Source organism: Micrasema longulum, unplaced genomic scaffold (genome assembly GCF_059751315.1).
Source record: "Micrasema longulum isolate JH-2025_06_02 unplaced genomic scaffold, ASM5975131v1 h1tg001897l, whole genome shotgun sequence".
Lineage (NCBI taxonomy): Eukaryota > Metazoa > Arthropoda > Insecta > Trichoptera > Brachycentridae > Micrasema > Micrasema longulum.
Window position 1 is genome coordinate 26,961 of NW_028279071.1, and position 18,499 is coordinate 45,459.

General features: G+C 36.8%; 1 protein-coding gene across 1 annotated transcript in view; it reads left to right on the plus strand.

Annotated features, from left to right (window-relative positions):
- The window catches only part of LOC148273605 (bromodomain adjacent to zinc finger domain protein 2B-like), a gene marked incomplete at its 5' end in the record, with an annotated part of 35,834 nt that extends 26,522 nt beyond the window's left edge, over nucleotides 1-9,312 (plus strand). Inside the window, 5 exons of the mRNA XM_088238436.1 lie at nucleotides 188-327; nucleotides 4,964-5,478; nucleotides 6,502-6,613; nucleotides 6,777-6,920; nucleotides 8,516-9,312. Coding sequence (XP_088094562.1) covers nucleotides 188-327; nucleotides 4,964-5,478; nucleotides 6,502-6,613; nucleotides 6,777-6,920; nucleotides 8,516-8,657 — 1,053 coding nt within the window. The remainder of the gene's footprint in view (nucleotides 1-187; nucleotides 328-4,963; nucleotides 5,479-6,501; nucleotides 6,614-6,776; nucleotides 6,921-8,515) is intronic.
- Between the last annotated feature and the right edge of the window lie 9,187 nt (nucleotides 9,313-18,499).

Consider the following 18,499-nt stretch of genomic DNA (forward strand, 5'->3'; position numbering starts at 1 on the left):
GTCATCTAGTTCTGCGAACTACAAATGATATGTTGTCCTTTTAAGCCTGAGGAATATAGTCTAACTACATAATTTCTACCGAGTTCTAGGAAAGACTAATTACAGCCGCCAGTTTCGCTCGAGCCTACAATGGCAGCTTTACGATGTAGTCTAATGATATATTATCTCGCCCGTTACCATGGAGCAGGTGCCGCGTGGCAAGTGGTACTGCGTGAAGTGCATCTGCAAAGCGCCGCCTAAGAAGCCCCGCACGGCCAAGGCCAAGCCCGTCACCCCCCGCCACAGTACGGACACCAACTCCGTCTGCGACTCCATGCAACCGCCTAGGTAAGTGAATACAATCGGCCGTAATTAGTTCTTCTTCGTGCGCCATGTCGGCGATCGCTGTGGCGGATGTTTCCCCGTGTTGCGCTATTCAGAACAGTTCTTCTCATCATCATCATTTCATTTCATTTCATTTCATTTATTTATTCAGATATTTAGAACATTACAGAAAAAGACCCAATTCATTCTAAATACAATAATAGATCACAAATTACAGTAGATAATTATGTTATTAAAATAATATAACAAAATGTAAAAAGAAAAATTAAATGTTAGAAAGTGCTTTCCTAAGGGAAGGCCCACTGTCGTGAAATATGTCGACATCCGAGGCGATGCGATTAAGTAGCAAGATTGCCCTACCAACCGGCATAACCATTGGCAGGTTGGTTCTGCATCGCGGTAGGTAAAACAATCGATGCTGTCTTTGTCGAAGATAGTTATCAGGTACGAACAGACCTACATCCATCAGAATTTCTGAGTTATGTATGCGACCACCGATCACCTGGAAAAAGTGAACACCCAAATGAACGTCCCTCCTCCTCCATAATGACTGATAGCCTAGCATTCCCAGTAAAAAGTCAGTTGGGAAGAGCCAAGGATAATATCCACACTCTTTAAGGTACAGATAGCGCAGAAATTTTTTCTGCACTCTCTCCACCATCAAAGAGTATCGAGTCTCATGTGGCGACCAAATAATGGAACTAAACTCCAAACGACTTCTTACCAAGGAATTATACAATGTCCTCAAAATCTGAGTGTTAGAAAAGATCTTGGCATTTCTAAGAACAAAACCAAGCATTTTAAGGGAGTCATTACATAGATTAACTATATGAAGATTAAAAGATAACTGAGCATCAAACAACACCCCGAGATCTCTGGACGTTGAAACCCTTTCAAGTCTTACTCCGTCCATGAGATAACGATAGTATATTGTTTTGGATGCTCTTGTGTATGCCATTACAAAACATTTGGAAACATTGAAGAACAATTTGTTTTGTTTGCTCCATTGAATTATATTTTGAATGTCACACTGAAGTTTAATACAATCAGAAGAAGTCAGTATTTCACAAAAAATTTTTAGGTCGTCAGCAAATAAGAGAAAATTACAAAATTTTATGACTTTACCAATATCATTTATAAAGATTAAAAATAACAATGGTCCCAAATTAGATCCTTGAGGAACCCCTGAAGAGGTATTAAATGTTTCAGATTGATACAGTCCATATGACACATATTGCTTACGATCTGTAAGATAATTTGTGAATAGCTTCAGAAGAATGTCGCTAAAGCCAATCCTCTGAAGTTTCAGAAGCAAAAGTTGGTGATCTACCTTATCAAACGCTTTGGAAAAATCGTTGTACGAACAGTCTACTTGAGCACCTTTGTCGAGTGACTTAGTGACAAAATTCGTAAACACCATCAAATTTGTATTGGTTGAACGCCCAGGCCGAAATCCATGTGGTTCGTTTGATATGAATGGTTCTAATTGGGGATTGACAAAATGATATATCAACCATTCAAATGCCTTTGCAGGAGCAGATAAAATTGCCACCGGCCTATAGTTTTCGATACATGTTTTATTCCCTTTTTTAAACACTGGAGAAATTTTGGAGATCTTCCATAACTCCGGAAAGACACCTGTTTTTAAGGACAGATTGAAAATAACAGTTAGTGGTTTTTTGAAAATGTGTACACAACTCTTCAGCACAGCGGTTGGAACAAAATCGGGACCAAGTGAACAAGTGTTCTTTAAAGAACTAATAGATTTGAAGACATCAGTTTCGCTGAAATAATCTATTGAAATATTTTGCGAGCCTTGAGACGAACTTTGTTTATTTAGATGCACCTCTTTATTCGGAGTAGAACAGTAAACAGATTTAAAATTACTAGCAAAAGCATTCACAATATCCACATTTCGAACGTCTTGACATTTCCAGGTCATGGAGTCCGTGATCCCTCCATCCCGGCGCTTAGAGCCAATATATCTCCAAAAGTCACTGGGATTTCGCAAGATATTTGATTCGATATCGGAAATATAAAAGTCAAAGGCTGCATTTCTTTTCTGTTTTACCTCGGTTCGAAGATTACTAAAAAGAGAGTAGTAGTATGGATCACCAGAAGACTTCCACTTTTTGTGGTATCCGTGTTTTTTTCTGATGTCACTGATAATATCACGAGAGAACCACCTCGGATATCTCCTGTTACTCACAGCCGGGGGTTTCCTCGGAAAGCACTTATCTAAACAATTGTAAACAGTGTTATAAAAATAATGAACAGCCTCATTAACATCAGTTAAATCTATTATGCCGTCCCAATCAGCATTAAAAAAGGAGTCGTAAAGGGAGCGGAAATCACCTTTAGTAAAATCCCATCCCCTTTCCGATGTTATATGCGTTATGGGAACGGCGGTGCGTGTGTTTAGAGATTTAACTTTGTACTTAAAAAGCAATGCAGGATGATAAGCATCCTCCTTAGTGAGAGGAGACTCGCTTCGAAAAATGGATATCGGAACTGTTGAGAAAATTAAATCTAGCGTTCGTTCCTTATTGTTAAGAATGCCATTGTATTGAGTGAGTTTCAGCACAGAGCAGAGGAAAGAAAGGTCAGTATCCACCTCCCCCCCTCGTGCAGAGTACAAATTAAAATCACCCAACACAATGACACGCTTATCAACAAGTAAATGTAAATTACATAACAATTTATCAAAAAATAATTTAAAAGATTCTACAGTACTTTGTGGTGGAAAATAAACCACACAGATAAAAATAATCGTGTCATTGTAGGTTAGCTTAAGCCACAAGTCTTCATTGGTTGTTTCCAACTCAGAAAACCGCTGAATATTCATCGCTTCTCTGTGTCTCACGGCCAACAAACACCCCCCACCCTGCCTGTGAGCACTACTAGAAGTGACACGATCTCTCCGAAACACTACAAAGTCAGGAGTAAAAAGTTCCGAGCTTAAAACGCTGGCACTGAGCCATGTCTCTGTCAAACATATTATATCAAATTCACACCCGACCACTTCATTGTAGAAATCTATACATTTAGAATTAAGGCCGCGTGTATTTTGATATAAAAATGTTAAATTGAAGGTGCGAGAAGCAGAAGTGGCGCCACCTAGTCATTCTTCCCGCGCCCCAGGTAGGCGCGGGGTCACCATCCTGTTCTTCCACTCCTTCACGTACGAGTGACATGGCCAGTGGGAAGGTTTCAAAACTTCACCCACTGCAGTAGAGGGTATTCCCACTTTAAAGGAAGCGTAGTCTCCCCTCGATTTAATTTTAAAGACGTTAAATGAGGCTGAGCTTACTAAAGATTTTAAATAGTCATGAAAACAATTCACAGTAGTGTCTTTATGGAAAGGATAAAAATGGAAGTATAACAATCTAGAATTATGATTATCTTCTTCCATCTTCATATTCCCACGCACAGGTTTTGTACGGCGCATTTTGGGCACCGTCCATTCTCCATTATCAGTGGCGCTACAGCCTGTTGTGGGCCCTGGCCTCCTCCAGAATTTGTCTCCATACCTCCCTGCACCCCGCGGCTCTTCTCCAGTTCGTCAGGCCAATCGCTCTAATGTCACTTTCAACATTATCCATCCATCGTAATTTTGGTCTGCCTCTGCCTTGTCTGCCTTCTGGAGTGGTATAAAGAATCTTTTTTGGGGTACGGTTATCATTCATTCTGTGCACATGGCCCAACCGTTGTGATCTTCTTATTTTGATGAATTGTGCAATGTTGGGTTCACCATACAGTGCCTCTAATTCATGATTAAACCGTCTCCTCCACACTCCGTTTTGGTTGACAGCGCCAAATATCTTCCTTAATATTTTTCTTTCGAATACTAATACTATATTTTCATCTCTTTTGGTCATAACCCAGCATTCGGCACCATATGCAATGACCGGTCTGAGGAGAGTTTTGTAAATAATGGTCTTAGTTTTTCTAGTGAGCAATTTGTGAACAGTTCTTCTACACATATTATTTTGGTCTAATCTCTTATATTGCGCCGCCGGGATCTTTGCCTACTATTGGCTTCTCCTTTACCGCGACTATAAAAACATTTTTCATATCCAATTTGCCGTAGCACTGAACTTCCTCATTACTGCATCATCATCATAACGAAACTCCGTTTGCTTAAACACCTTTGACAGACCAATATTTTGAGTTTGTCCAAATGTTTGTAGACAAAAGACTGGATTTCACCCCCCAGAGAGTCATTGAGACAAACCTTTGGACAAACTCAAAATATTGTAATAAAACCAACTGGTCCAAGAAGAAGTTTAAAAGTTGGAAAATTGTTTTCAGGCGTTGCTTAGTATGTGAATCTATTCACAACAATAAAGGTTTCAGCTCTTTAACTTCACTAAAATCAACATATGGAAAAATTGAAGAAATATTTATGTTTAAACATAGGCAAAGTGGTGAATTTTACACAGTGTGTAAAGTGGCCACTTAAACCAGCTAATGACAGGTCATAAGCCCTGTAAATGCCTAGACTTGCATATTCCCTTCTCTAAAATGTTCTCCATCCCTGTTGTAATTTGTTAACCTTTGGCAGAGTTTTTGAGGTCTTAGTTCTGCGATGGCTAAAAAAGCGGCGCATGTATTTATTTTGTTTTTACAAATATTTCAGCCCGGCGCCGTCGCAAACATCCACGACGACGACGACCGAGGAATGCGCCATTACGTCGGCGTTGCTCAACCAATCCTCGCTGAGCAGCGTGCAGTCCACGCCGGAGAAGCACTTCCAGTCCAACTCCACGTCGAATCCGCCCGACGGCAACAAGCAGCACTTCGCCGCCGTCAACAACTTCAACAACGCCATCAACGACGACGCCGTCGCGCCCGTCGTCAAGGACCTCAACGACATAGACTGCGAGAAAGACAAGATTTTCTACAACCAAGAAGAGACTAACCTGATCGCCGAGGACGCTAAGAGCGAGTCAGCGATAAATCTCGACGGGTGCTACGATTTCAAGGATTTGGAGGATATGGACGTCGAGATGAACAATACGCAAGATGACAAGTCGAGGCCCGGAATCCCGGAGAGCCACTGTGACGATGAGGTGGCGGTCGACGGAGAAATATCATGCGGTACGGTCGAGAACGACTCTAACTCGGGACACGCCAATAGTGAAGATTTTAAAGGTAAGGCAATAAGTAAGATAAATTCTTCTGGCTAATGTCAGTTGACGTTAGGTGATTTATTTATTTATTTAATTGACGGACTTACGCAGTCCATTTTAACGATGGTAAATACAATTTCTTATAATAAATACAAGTACTAATCAAATAAATTTAAAGCTAGGACAAAAAAAATAAAAATTACTACCTCAAGACAAGATCCGGTCTATCTTAGTGATTTTTTAAATCTATAAAGAGTTTCTTCCTACCTACTCAAACTGTTTAATTTGAGAAAATCAGTGGTATATAAACATATTGTTGGTTCATTAATAATCTCATTATAGAACAAAATATTGATAAAAATTTATGTTTTTTATGAAGTGAAAATTGACTAAACATCTAAACTTATTAAATAATGTAATATTTATTAAATAATAAAGTATATATGGCGAAAATGAACGGCAACGTGAGACGAGAACGACCAAGGAAGACGTGACATGATCAGATAATCCAAAATCTTAAGTCTGGTCGTGTCAAAAGCAGACAGAACTGAAGGGTATGTATGACAAGATGTATGAATGTGGAAGAAGCTAGGAACGTATGCCAGGATAAATGGAGAAATGGCGTGACGGTAGTAGTAGTATTGAATAATGTTTTGAATATCTCCAAATGTTTGTATACAAGCAGATTTTTAATTGTTAAGATCAACATTTATCGCAACTGAGAGGGAATACTTTTTTTAAAAGAGTCGAGAAAATGTGGATGTTTGAACATAGGCAAAACGGTGAATGTTTCACAGTGCCTATGAAGAGAGGAGAGCGTAAATAGGAAGGAAAAAGGAAAAAATAAATATTCAGGGTGTTACATTTCATATGTGATTTGAATGTAACTTAAGAAGGGGCGAATAAAATAACTGTGAAAGAGGAGGCGAAAAAATTAGTGCGGTGAATGGGTATTGAAAGGGTTCTCTCGTTACATACCGCCGCCGCAAGTTCGTCTCTATAATACGATAATATTAATAATGGTTTACCTTTATTTTTATTAAAGGGGTCGGTAACGAAACGATGCCATCGTCGCCGCGGGATCGCGAATCTCGCCACTCGGCCAAAAAGGACAGAGGAACACACAAGAGGCTGAACAAGGAATTGGCACTTTGCAAGTGAGTTCTCATCGCAGAAACATTCTTTAATTATTTGTGTTGGGTGTTGTGAACATAAGTTGTGTCCGTTTTTTTCCAAATGAAGAGAACAAAAGGAAACAAAAAAAATCTTTTCTCCTTCTGTAACCATCGTATTGAAGTATTTGCGTTTGCGTCCGAGCAGGGCCCTTCTGGAGGAGATGGAGATCCACGATGACTCGTGGCCGTTCCTGCTGCCCGTCAACACCAAGCAGTTCCCCACGTACAAGAAGGTGATCCGCACGCCCATGGACCTCTCCACGATCAAGAGGAAACTGCAAGACCTGAGGTGAGCTCGCAACCCATTCTTCTATGTTTAGCGCTACTCAAAATTGTATTTAACAATGTTTTCTCTCATCCATGGCACTTTTTAATACCGTAAAACGGGGTTAAATTGCATCACTTTTTAATAACTTTTCAGCTATAATGATTTTTTAATCGAGGAGATGAGTAGTGTTTTTGACAATAAATGTCATGGTTATATAATATATTTCCTTTACTTTTTTGTGGTTATAAGTATATTTTGTAGTTTTATATACAAGCTATAATTTTTTGAAAAATGATGCAAAGTAAGCCCTAGGGCGGGGTGACATTGCATCACTTTTTTTTTCCTTCAGTATCTTAATAGATTCCACATGGACATGGAAATATTAATATTAATATTTTTTGGTAAATTTAGTAAGAAATACTGGTATTATCAAATACATGACAAAATTCAACATACGAAACCACTTTACTCACCTTAGAATGATACACACTGTTGAAGATGTGATAAGAATTACCTATAGAAATTATTCATAAAAACTGCACAACCAACCCAAACCGCTAATCGCTCAGTACTAAAGTACCATATTGAATGGAAAATAACCTTAGGTAAGAGTGAAAAGTGACATCCATTGAATATTTGGAGAAACAATGAGTTATAGCTAGTAGCAATGACAACAGGTGTCTCTAAAAACTTTTTTTTTTTGATGCAATGTTACCCTTGATGGTGCAATTTAACCCCGTTTTATTTATTTATTTATTTATTTAACTTTTTGTACATAATGTTATTTGTACATTGGCGGGCTTATTGCCAAATGGCAATTTCTTCCAACCAACCAATAAAATAAAAGTTTTATTTTTATAATTCAAGTTACAGAACATATTCAATAGAAAAAAAAAAAAAAAAAGATTAAAAAGTGGAAAATATATAAAAATAGAAATAAACGTATTTGTTTATAAATTACCTTAAATCAAAACTATTACTCAATGGGTAAAAGGAAAAAAGCGGAAAGAGGAAAAAGGAAAGGAGGAGAGATTAAGGAAGAGAAAGGAGATGTTTCTTCAGACGTGATTTAAACAGAGATAATGTAGTAACATCTTTGATGGTGGGTGGGAGATGATTCCACAGTCGAGCCGCATGGACACTATATGAGTTAGAGAAGAAAGAGGAATTGTGTATGGGTATTAAGAGAGTGCCTTGAGAATGAGAACGAAGAGGTAAACCGGTTTTTCGGTATGCTTATTTATTTATTAAGGAAATCATACAGTCTTTATATAAATGCAAGGTACAAAAGAACAATTGAAAAAAGTAAGACCTATTTCACATTAATTTATTATGAATGCAGCAGGAGGGGAAAATATAAAAATATAAACGTTAAATAAAAAGTACATAAAAGGGAGAAGACATTGTATAGCTCCAACTCTACTTTCCTCCATCTCTCTCTGCTTCCATGAACATTTATATTTCTTAGTAAAAATTTCACAACCAAATTCCAAGGCCATACTTCGCTCCCATACATCGGAGTCGGGACCGGGACTCCATTGTGAACATGAATTTATGAAATATGAATTCTTTTTTTAAAATTCTGACAAGTCCTATTTTAATTTTGTTTGTCGCAGCTACAAGACCAAGGACGACTTCGCCACCGACGTCCGCCAGATATTCCACAACTGCGAGGTCTTCAACGAAGACGAGAGCCCGGTCGGCAGGGCCGGTCACGGAATGAGGAGGTTCTTCGAGGACCGCTGGGCCAACGTCTGACCGGAGGACCCCGCGCCGATCGCACCGCAGCAAGAAGACGGCAGTAACGCATGAAGGAATACGACAACCCTTTGCCCGCGAGCGTCATTTCAACATGTTTAAAAATGACTTTGACCGCGAGTGTCATCTGCGACGCAAAAAAATATGTGATGACCGCAATCGTCGCTAAAATATGTACATCTGGCCGCGAGTGTCATCTTATGGTGACTCTAAAAAGTATTTCGTTAACCGCAAGTGTCACCTCATTATACCACGCGATTTACGTCCTTATTGTGCACACATTTCGTAAGAAATTCGAATGATTTTACTTTGAGATAAAGACGTACTTTATTTTCTCGATTTCATTGAAGTGTGAAGGCACAAGGGTGTATCTGTCACTTCTAAAATCTGATGCTTTTCCACACGTAAAAAAGATATATCTTTTAGAGCTTCTTTCAAAATGGCCATATTAAAATATGGAGTTTGTCTTGTTGCGATTGTAGAATAACGACGGACTTGCAAAAAATGCCACATCCACTCTCTTTTATATTTGATCTCGAAAAGGTTTTAAAGAGGCTTTATATTTCTTGAAAAGGTTTTATAAAGGCTATATATTTCTTGAAAAGGTTTTATAAAGGCTTTATATATCTTGAAAAGGTTTTATAATAGATTAACAAGTTACAACAGTGAATGAGAATACCTTAAAGAAGGGAATATGGAAGTCTAGGCATTTACAGGGCTTATGACCTGTCAATGGCTGGTTTAAGTGGCCACTTTACACACTGTGTAACATTCACCATTTTGCCTATGTTTGAACATCCATATTTATTAAATTCTTCAATTTGTTGATTTTAGTGAAGTTTTACAATAGCTTTATATTTCTTGAAAAGGTTTTATAAGGGCTTTATATTTCTTGAAAAGGTTTTACAAAGTGACAAAAAATGTTTAAACCACTCTCCCGTAAAGTTGAAGATGACTGTATGCGTCGTTGTTCTATGATCAATACGATCTGTTCTTTTCACACATTAATCTATGTGACTGAAATAAAAATTTTCTTGTCCTGTACAGTCCAGATAATGACAGATACGCCCTTTTGTCACCCCATCACTGAGCTGACCCCTTGTCGGAGTGCACCTATGCCCCTAATCTCGACACATATTCAATGAAATTTGTTGCCCTATCATATTTTGACTCTCACAAAGAGTCCGCTGAATATTTGAGTTGGCATATTTTGAGTTATGACTCGAGAAGGCATAACAGGAAGGCGGTTAAAAGGTTAAACTTATAATACTACTCTACGAGGGTTGATTGATATGCACCACCCCTGACCTATTACAAAGTGGATGAGAAAAAGTTTTTTTAACTTATTCTTCGACATAGCATACCGGGGTGGTATTCTGAATCTTGTCTACACCCTAGAGAGTGGTTGATTTGGGGATTTTTTTTTTTAATGTGATGACACTTTGCTTCATATAATGGCCACATTGATGATTAAACGTAATGCTTAAGGTCGCAATAATGATCTAAATGAAAATTTTCAAATTAAGTTTTACGTGTTCGTATTTGTTCGACGTTTAATCATCTGTGTGGCCGTAAATGAAGCGAAGTTTAGGTGCATGCAAAAAATATAAATCCCCAAAATTATCACTCCGAGGGATAGAAAAGATTCAGAATACCACCGCTGGTCATGTACGCCGCTTTTCCAGCGATGCTCCATTTCTACACCCTCCTGGTAGAACATTTGAACGAAATCGAAAGCGCTTGTCTGATGCGTGCGGATGCTAATAATGTAATCTGACACATCCTGTCCGCAGGTTTCGGCTGAGTTGAAGTTTTGGTTGAAACCGAAACCGTGGCTGAACTTCGTTTTTTGGTCGAAACCGGCCAAAACCAAAACTGAAACTTCGATCTGTCATTAGGGGCTAGATCTGGAGAATATGGGTTTTCAACCGATTAAATTCAGTTTTGTGAATAGCAGCCATTGACGCCGACGCCGACGCCTTGTGTGCTGGACCACGAGTGGTGGTGTGTAGACGGGCGGTCGGACAAACGTTCTACCAGAAAGCTATGTTGGAGCATCGCTGGAAGAAACACATGCCAGTCCATGAGGACTACGTCGGATAACCAGATAGGAAAACTTTTTTCTCATATCAGTCGACACTCGTAATAGATTTTTCCGAACAAATGACAACTGTTTGTAAAAATCTCTGTTTCATGCAAAATTTGAATCAATCGTTCATTGAACGTATTCATACTTTATGCGTCTAGTCCATTTTACGTAGAGTACTTGCGACGCGTAGACGTTTAAAACGTTTCGCCGTCAAATGCAAAAGAAAAGAACATAAACAGCATGGCGAAATTAGATAAATCGGTTGCAAAAATTGCAATTAAAATACATAATAATATTAAATTTATTGATCAAAGGTATTTTTGACACATGACAAATATTTTTAAAGCGGGAAAAAACAAAAGATAGAAAAAAACGTCTTTTGTTTTTTTTTCCCCCTCCACTTTTTAATGTGACAAATTTGTATTCGAATAAGACTATTATTATTGTATTATTTTTCTTTAGCTTGTAATTTTTAAAAATTTAATTTAATTTATTTAAAATGATATTTTGAACGTCGCAATTATTTAGGCTTATTTTGGACTGAAAAATATTCATGCACATATTTAACTTTTTTTTACTGTGTCAAATTGTATTTCTGCAGTTAAGGAAGAGTATTTCGATTTGTAACATTTTATATTTAATTAATGTCTAAAGATGTTCTTAAATATGTTCGCTCACATTTGTTCGTTTGTATGTGTTTTTACAATAGCAATGAGGTGTGAAAAATGTATATTTTTTAGGTTCACGTTAGGAAAATGACTGAATTAAATTGTTACTTAATAATAAACTTTCAAGGCAATTCTCGCTTTCCCAGAATTCACATTTAGCGGTTAAGCAATGGCGTATACATAAATAGACGCTTCGAAGCTCGTATTAGATAGCTCTTCAATTTGTGGGCAATTGCCTTCTTTGTCAGACATGACCATACGCAAAAAAATGCAAATTTCTCAAATAACAAACAGGTATGTGGTTTTATTCAAGAATACGATCCCATTTATTGTAGATGCTTTTAAGTATATTTTTTACCGTTTTAAAGAACACAGATGGTTGGTTTTCCTCTGTTACACATTTACGTCTCGATTGAAGTAATAAATGCTCTTGGGCACAGAAAAATCATTTTATCAGAAATCTAAGATAAATCGCCGATACAATCAAAAGTTTGCACTGTGTCGTATTGTCGCGGCATATGAAGTAAGGGAGTTATGAGTATACGATTGTCTCGCACACTTCTTGCGTCTCACTCCATACGAGTAGTAGCCAGTAGCCAAGTAGCCAGTACTACTGCCAGTAGCTCTCGGGGCTTTGTTAAGAGTGATCCACTCGCTCGCGTCGTAAGCGTTGGCAAATGATTTTTTCATATTTTCAGCGTTCGTATTTCAAATATTATTGAGGGAGACCACTTCAAGCGTCACGCAGACCATTAGCCAAGTAGCCAGTACTACTGCCAGTAGCTCTCGGGGCTTCATTAAGAGTGATCCACTCGCTCGCGTTGTAAGCGTTGGCAAATTTAAAGTTGTAAAAAAATAATTTTTTTAATAATTTTACCGATCGTATTTCAAATATTATTGAGGGAGACGACTCCACGCGTCACTCAGGCCAATAGCCATTAGCTGGCTTCGTTAGGAATGGTCTACTCGCTTACGTTGTGAGCATCCGCAAATTGATTTTTCATATTTTTTGCGATTATATTTATACGTCACTTTTGATTTACAATAAATGTTTTCTTGCTCGGGGTAAAAATTGGAGCATTAAATTGTACGGCAAAGTTGAGCAAACAATGATAAGTGAGTTCTGGAAGATTTCCGGTTTGCTTGCCGTCAATGGACCAATGGTCAGAACTGATCGAGAATAAGCGGAAGAGAACCTCTGACACACTGTCACACGCGGAGTTATTTCAGAAACACAAAACTTTAAAAAATCATAGCGCTGATAAAAAGATTTATAAAAATTGAAAAAAAAATTTTTGGATCAATCTGTTGACAAATAAAAAAAAAAATTAAAAAGCACTGAACTTCCTCATTGTGCCCGTAAGCGTGCCTAATCTCTCATTTAAGCGCGTGCGTTGACTGCATGGCACAGAAACCCGTGGACTTATCGGCACAATAATTAAAAGGTTCATCTAAGATGCGGCTAGTGCGGTAGTGACGTGTCTATTTATTATACGCCAGTGATTATTACTGCAATTTGTAAATTAGTCGATGCGAAAGTTGTAAATATCTTCAATTTTTGTAAAAAAAAATGCATGTAAATACACTAGGTGGCTTATCCGTAAATCTATATCTTCTACGGTTAGAGATATGCCATCTGTCCAATCTGGGAACCTGCTATCCAAGTGGATCCCCACCCGTACTCAATTTACATACTAAATGCGCAAACTGTAAAAGTCAGTGCCTGATACGAAATATTTATTTAAAAAGGTGTTTTTGTTTTTCTTCTTCGACGGTGCTACCGCCGAAATCAAGCCTCGGCCTCCTTCCACTCGTCTCCGACCCCGTCTGTCCTCAGCCGCCGTCTCGCAAATTCGCCAATCGCTAATTTGTAACTTGTAGATGCTTCGCCGCATCTTTCTATGCGTCATCCTCCGACCTCAGCCCGAGTCATAATCAGCAGACATGTCAGATCGACTCGATTGAAACCTTCAAAATCTTAACTGAGCAATATAATGTACCTAAGTTGAAATCAATGTTCACTGCGAATGATAACCGCCATCTCGGAGGTCATTCATTGAAACTAAACACTGCCCCCTTCTCATCCAACCTCGGGAAGAACTTCCTGACAAACCGAGTTGTGAAGGAATGGAATAGCCTTCCTGAGAAAGTGCTCGGTACTAGTTTAGTTAATGTATTCAAAAATCGCCTAGATGCACACATCAATTTATAATGTTTAATAAACAATAATTATCCTCCAGTAATGACCGAAACAAATCAAATTCTTTTATAAGACATTTATGGCGTAGCCTCTGTGTAAATATCAGGTCACCCTATCTCGCCGCTCCTGCGGCATCGTGAGACCGAGAGTTTCCAGCCTCTCCACATATGCAAACCGGCCACAGCTTTGTAGCTCGTCTTGGACTCTTCTCGACAAGTTGATATCCTTAATAAAACGGGGATTCCACATCCGAAACCCGTATCGCAGAGTCCGGTGCTCTGACGTTTTGATACTAGAATGTTTCAATGCCTTCGATTACGTGAGACTGATCAGCTTACCTTCGTTTCAGCAAAAATGGTCAATAAACGCTGGGGAAATGGGCAGGAGGATACACTCTCGTGTAAAGATGACTTTGCGTATTTACAAAATTCGCATAGACTGATGACGTGACCTACTGGGCTTCATTTTTTTTAAATCATACGCTTTTCAAAGCTATAAAGTATTTTAAAATTTTAGTCCTTTCAGACCTAAATAAATCGTTTTCTGTGTATAGGAATTACTGTTTTAATATAAACAAAGCGGCTTAAAGCTGAGATCTGTTTTAACAAACGTTTATTGTTGGCGTATTTTAGCTTAGCTTGAAGTTATTGAGACCTCATGTTGAGACCAGCTCTTGTGGCAGCTTATTCCAACCATCTTGAATCTGGTTTATTCCAGCCTGAGACGGTGGCCTCGAAGTCGAACGTCTAGTTTTTAATTGGTTGGCTCCCAAACTGATAATAAATCGGAAAAGTTAATTTGTTTTGTTGACCTACAATAAATGTTTCTTCAATCAAATTATAGTCCTTAAAATATAACATGATTAGAATGACAGTTGTCAGAAAAACTGACGACATAACTTTGTAGTAACGTCTAAGGAGTGATTTATTGACACAAAAAATCATTCGTATTTGGTATGTTCATTTTTTTTTTTCATACAATGCCTGACACATAAATCAACATAAATATATGAAATCAGCTTTAAAACTAAAATAAACCTAATTATTAACGATGTTATTACAAGGTTACATCATTTTGCAAAAACGTTAGAGATGGGACAAATTGATCAATGTAATTTGATCAAATTAAAAAATAATTCGTTTGTTAATGTTCACAAAAAAGTATAACTGTCCTATTTTTTGGTGAATAATTGTATTCAACACACTATATTAGGCTTGTTTTTGCGTTTTTATATCAATTTTCGGAAACAGAGTTTCATGTTTGCATGAAAAAACTGATAAAATCGATTTGATCGTTACATGATCAGTGATCAGTAATTTCCCATCACTATTGACATGAGTTTGACAGCTGTCATTTTAATTAAGCTAAATTTTTAGGACTATAGTTACTTTTACTTTTCTAGGTTTTATGCCAACAACCAACATAAGCGGAAAACACAGAGACATACTTAGGGATACCAGAAACCGAAAATTGAAATAATCTCGCTGCTTTTTAGTTTCAGTCCGTACGGCTTTATCCCTGTCCGGATGAATGAGGAATACATGTCTGAAATACAACCAGAGTTTTAAGTTTCTTTTTTTTTTTAATTGAGCGGAGATAAGTCCACCTAGTAGTGTAGTGGTTAGCGCATTCGATTCCCGGGAAGATGGAAGCTGCGCACTGCGATATTTCATTGTTCCCCGACTGGCACCCGCAGCGTAAGACTGATCGCCTTACTTTCACGTAACAGATGATCAAAATACGCCGCGTTTCGTGTACCGATGCAGCGCCCTATGCACCGTGCGGTGCAGATAGGGACAGGAAAAATGATTACGAGGCACGAGAATGTTAAATCAACAGCCAGGCGTAATGTTTTTTTTTTTAGAATAAATATTTTTACCTCCTCAAAATCAATGTGATTTTCTGAACACAATCTTTAAAAACTATTTTTCTTAGTATTAGGAACTGCTCACGGTATTGTGTATGTAAGTATATTGTTGTTGGTAAACAACGAAAACGCACAATCGGTCGCGCCGGTTCGCATGTACAGAATTATTACGTAATTTAGAATATTATTAAATTAGGAGTGCGCCGCAGAATGCGATCGTCGCGCTGTCTAATTCATCCCATACTTAAACTTAAAACGTAAGCATTAATGTTAATGTGTACAATTAAAAGTGATATTTTTTTGAAATTCGCGTAACGTAGATTCATTTTATTTATGTAAAATAAAAAAATTTACTAAAAGAATGAAATATTTTTCGTCCCGTAATTATCTGTAAAAAATGTATAACAAAAAAATATTTTAAGTATTTATCAACAATATTTTGAGTTTGTCCAAATTTTTGTAGGCAAGGACTGGATTCAACTCCCTGGGGAGCTGTTTATATTAACATATTACAACAGAGATGAAGAACATTTAAGAGAAGGTAATATAGAAGTCTAGGCATCTACAGGGCTTATGACCTGTCAATGGCTGGTTTAAGTGGCCACTTTACACACTGTGTAACATTCGCCATTCTGCCCTTATTTGTACATATATATTTCTTCAATTCTTCCATCTGTCGATGTTTGTGAAGTTAAAGAGCTGAAACCTTTATTTATGCGCGTGAGATTCATCTAATTGAATTATTTCACCTACATACTAGGCAACGCCTGAAAATCTTATTTTTTCAATTTCTATACTTCTTCATGGACCAGGTGGATTTATCAACAATATTTTTAGTTTGTCCAAATTTTTGTAGACAAAGACTGGATTCAACTCTCTGGATGTTCCCTATATGTTCAAAGACGGGCAGAATGCTGAACGTTTCACAGTGTCCAAAGTGGCCACTTAAACCAGCCATTGACAGGTCATAAGCCCTGTAGATGCCTAGACTTCTATATTACCCTCTCTTAAATGTTCTTCATCTCTGTTGTAATATGTTTTAAGTATTTTTAAAAATATGTACGGGCAGGTGAGTCTTTCATATACAAGGTATCCAGAAAGTACCTTCTGTTTGTATTTCTTACCATTGCAGTTTTGCGCATGCGTGTTGTGTACGCTTCGTGGTGCTTGTTTGAAATAACCAATAAAATTCTGTAATTCGTTTCATTTACGCTAAAGATTTCTTCGCAATATATTTTTTTCTAAATACATTGAAACCTCCGTCTATCGTTCCTCTAATTTTCTGATTCGTTAATTTTTTCTAACTCCGAATTAATTTCATACGAAACATACAAAAATAGATCCTATCCTATCTGCCATTTTACTGCATTGATCATTGGAATTACGCAATTTACATTTTTTGAATATTTTCTCTAAATGTTTTACGACACTCGTAACAATAGGCGGAATATTCGAGAGAGACTTGCAGTCTGTCGCTGCTGATGAAGAGGATCCGGCACCCGTCCCTTCATTTTCAAAAGCCAAAAGCTGGCGCAATCTTTGAAAGATAAAAAACTTTCTACAATTCAACAAATGATGTCGAAAAAAATGGAATCTGCAAGCCTAAAATATACCCAAAATACTGATTTCAACGAAAGATCATTTCCAATTCAATAAAGTTAATACAATAAAATATATTTCTGTACCTTAGAGTATAAAACACCAGTCTACCATTTGCCATTTTGAAGTTAAAAATGCAGAAATTATCGCAATCAACTATTTTGTACGTGGCTTGATTCACTTTTGTTAGAAATGGCTTTTTTATGTTGAAATGAAAATATTAAGCCCACTTTGTTTTAATGCAAAAAATCATCAGTAGTCCTGGGTACGCTATTTAAATATGTACTTTAATTATCAATTATTATCAAAGTGCTTCATAGATTTAAAGTATCTCATTTGGTTCAAAAGTAATCATGTTTTGGAAATCGCGCAATCACAAAATCTGAACATTTCATTAATTGTGACTCCCATGGTTTATCCTCTAGGTACAGATTTTTCTTTTAATACATTTATGCCAATTATGTGCCAATTATATCTCATTGTACACAATCAATACACTGATCTTTTATTCTCGCAAACATTGTTTTCCTAGATTCATAGTTTATTTTAATCCCTTTAAAAATGATAGATTGAGGTTTCACTGTACTTTTTTTTTACCTGTCAAATGGGACGTACTTTCTGGATATATGTTGATATGTACTTTATGGTATACGGATGCAATTTTTTTTTATTTATTTAAAATACCGTAGCCTATTCTTATTTTAAAAGTTTTATAAACAAGTCGGAAGTTCCATTTTAATTTTAAACATTTTTTTTTAATCCTAAAAAACCTCTGTCTAACTTTAGGTAAGCATAAATCATGGGCATTAGTTCTTTGGCGTATAAAATATTATAATTTAAAAATTCCGTCGTTAGAGTTAAGTACTTTAATCAATGCGCCGTTATTAATTTTATTTTTTTAACATGTAGTTTTGTAATTTAAAAATATTTTTTATGAATCTCATTGATGTAAAAATTAGTTTTATATTAAGAAGGAAAAAATTCATCGGACGTATGATTGCGCGATGTACCCTGATTTTTTACATACACGCATTTGTACGCATCTCAAAACTTGAGTGACATAATTTTATCATCACATTTTAGTTATTTTTTTGTTTTTTTTTTTACCTTGAATTTACTTAAATTTCTATTAAGTACTTAAAAGTCTACTCACGCAACATTCAAATCAAATATTTATTTGGCAACATTGTGTATATTAAAAAATTGTCATACAACAAAATTAAATAAATTATTCTTTAAGCTGCATTAAAAAAATAATTTTAGCGAAAAATTCTTTTAATTTATATTTTGTGCATACTGAGTTTTAAAAGTTACATGTACGGCCTAATACAATTTTATAATATTCTCTTGACTTTTATTTATGTTTTGTTTTTTAATATTTGTGATTTTTATTGAATGCATACAGCAGCTCCTATGTGA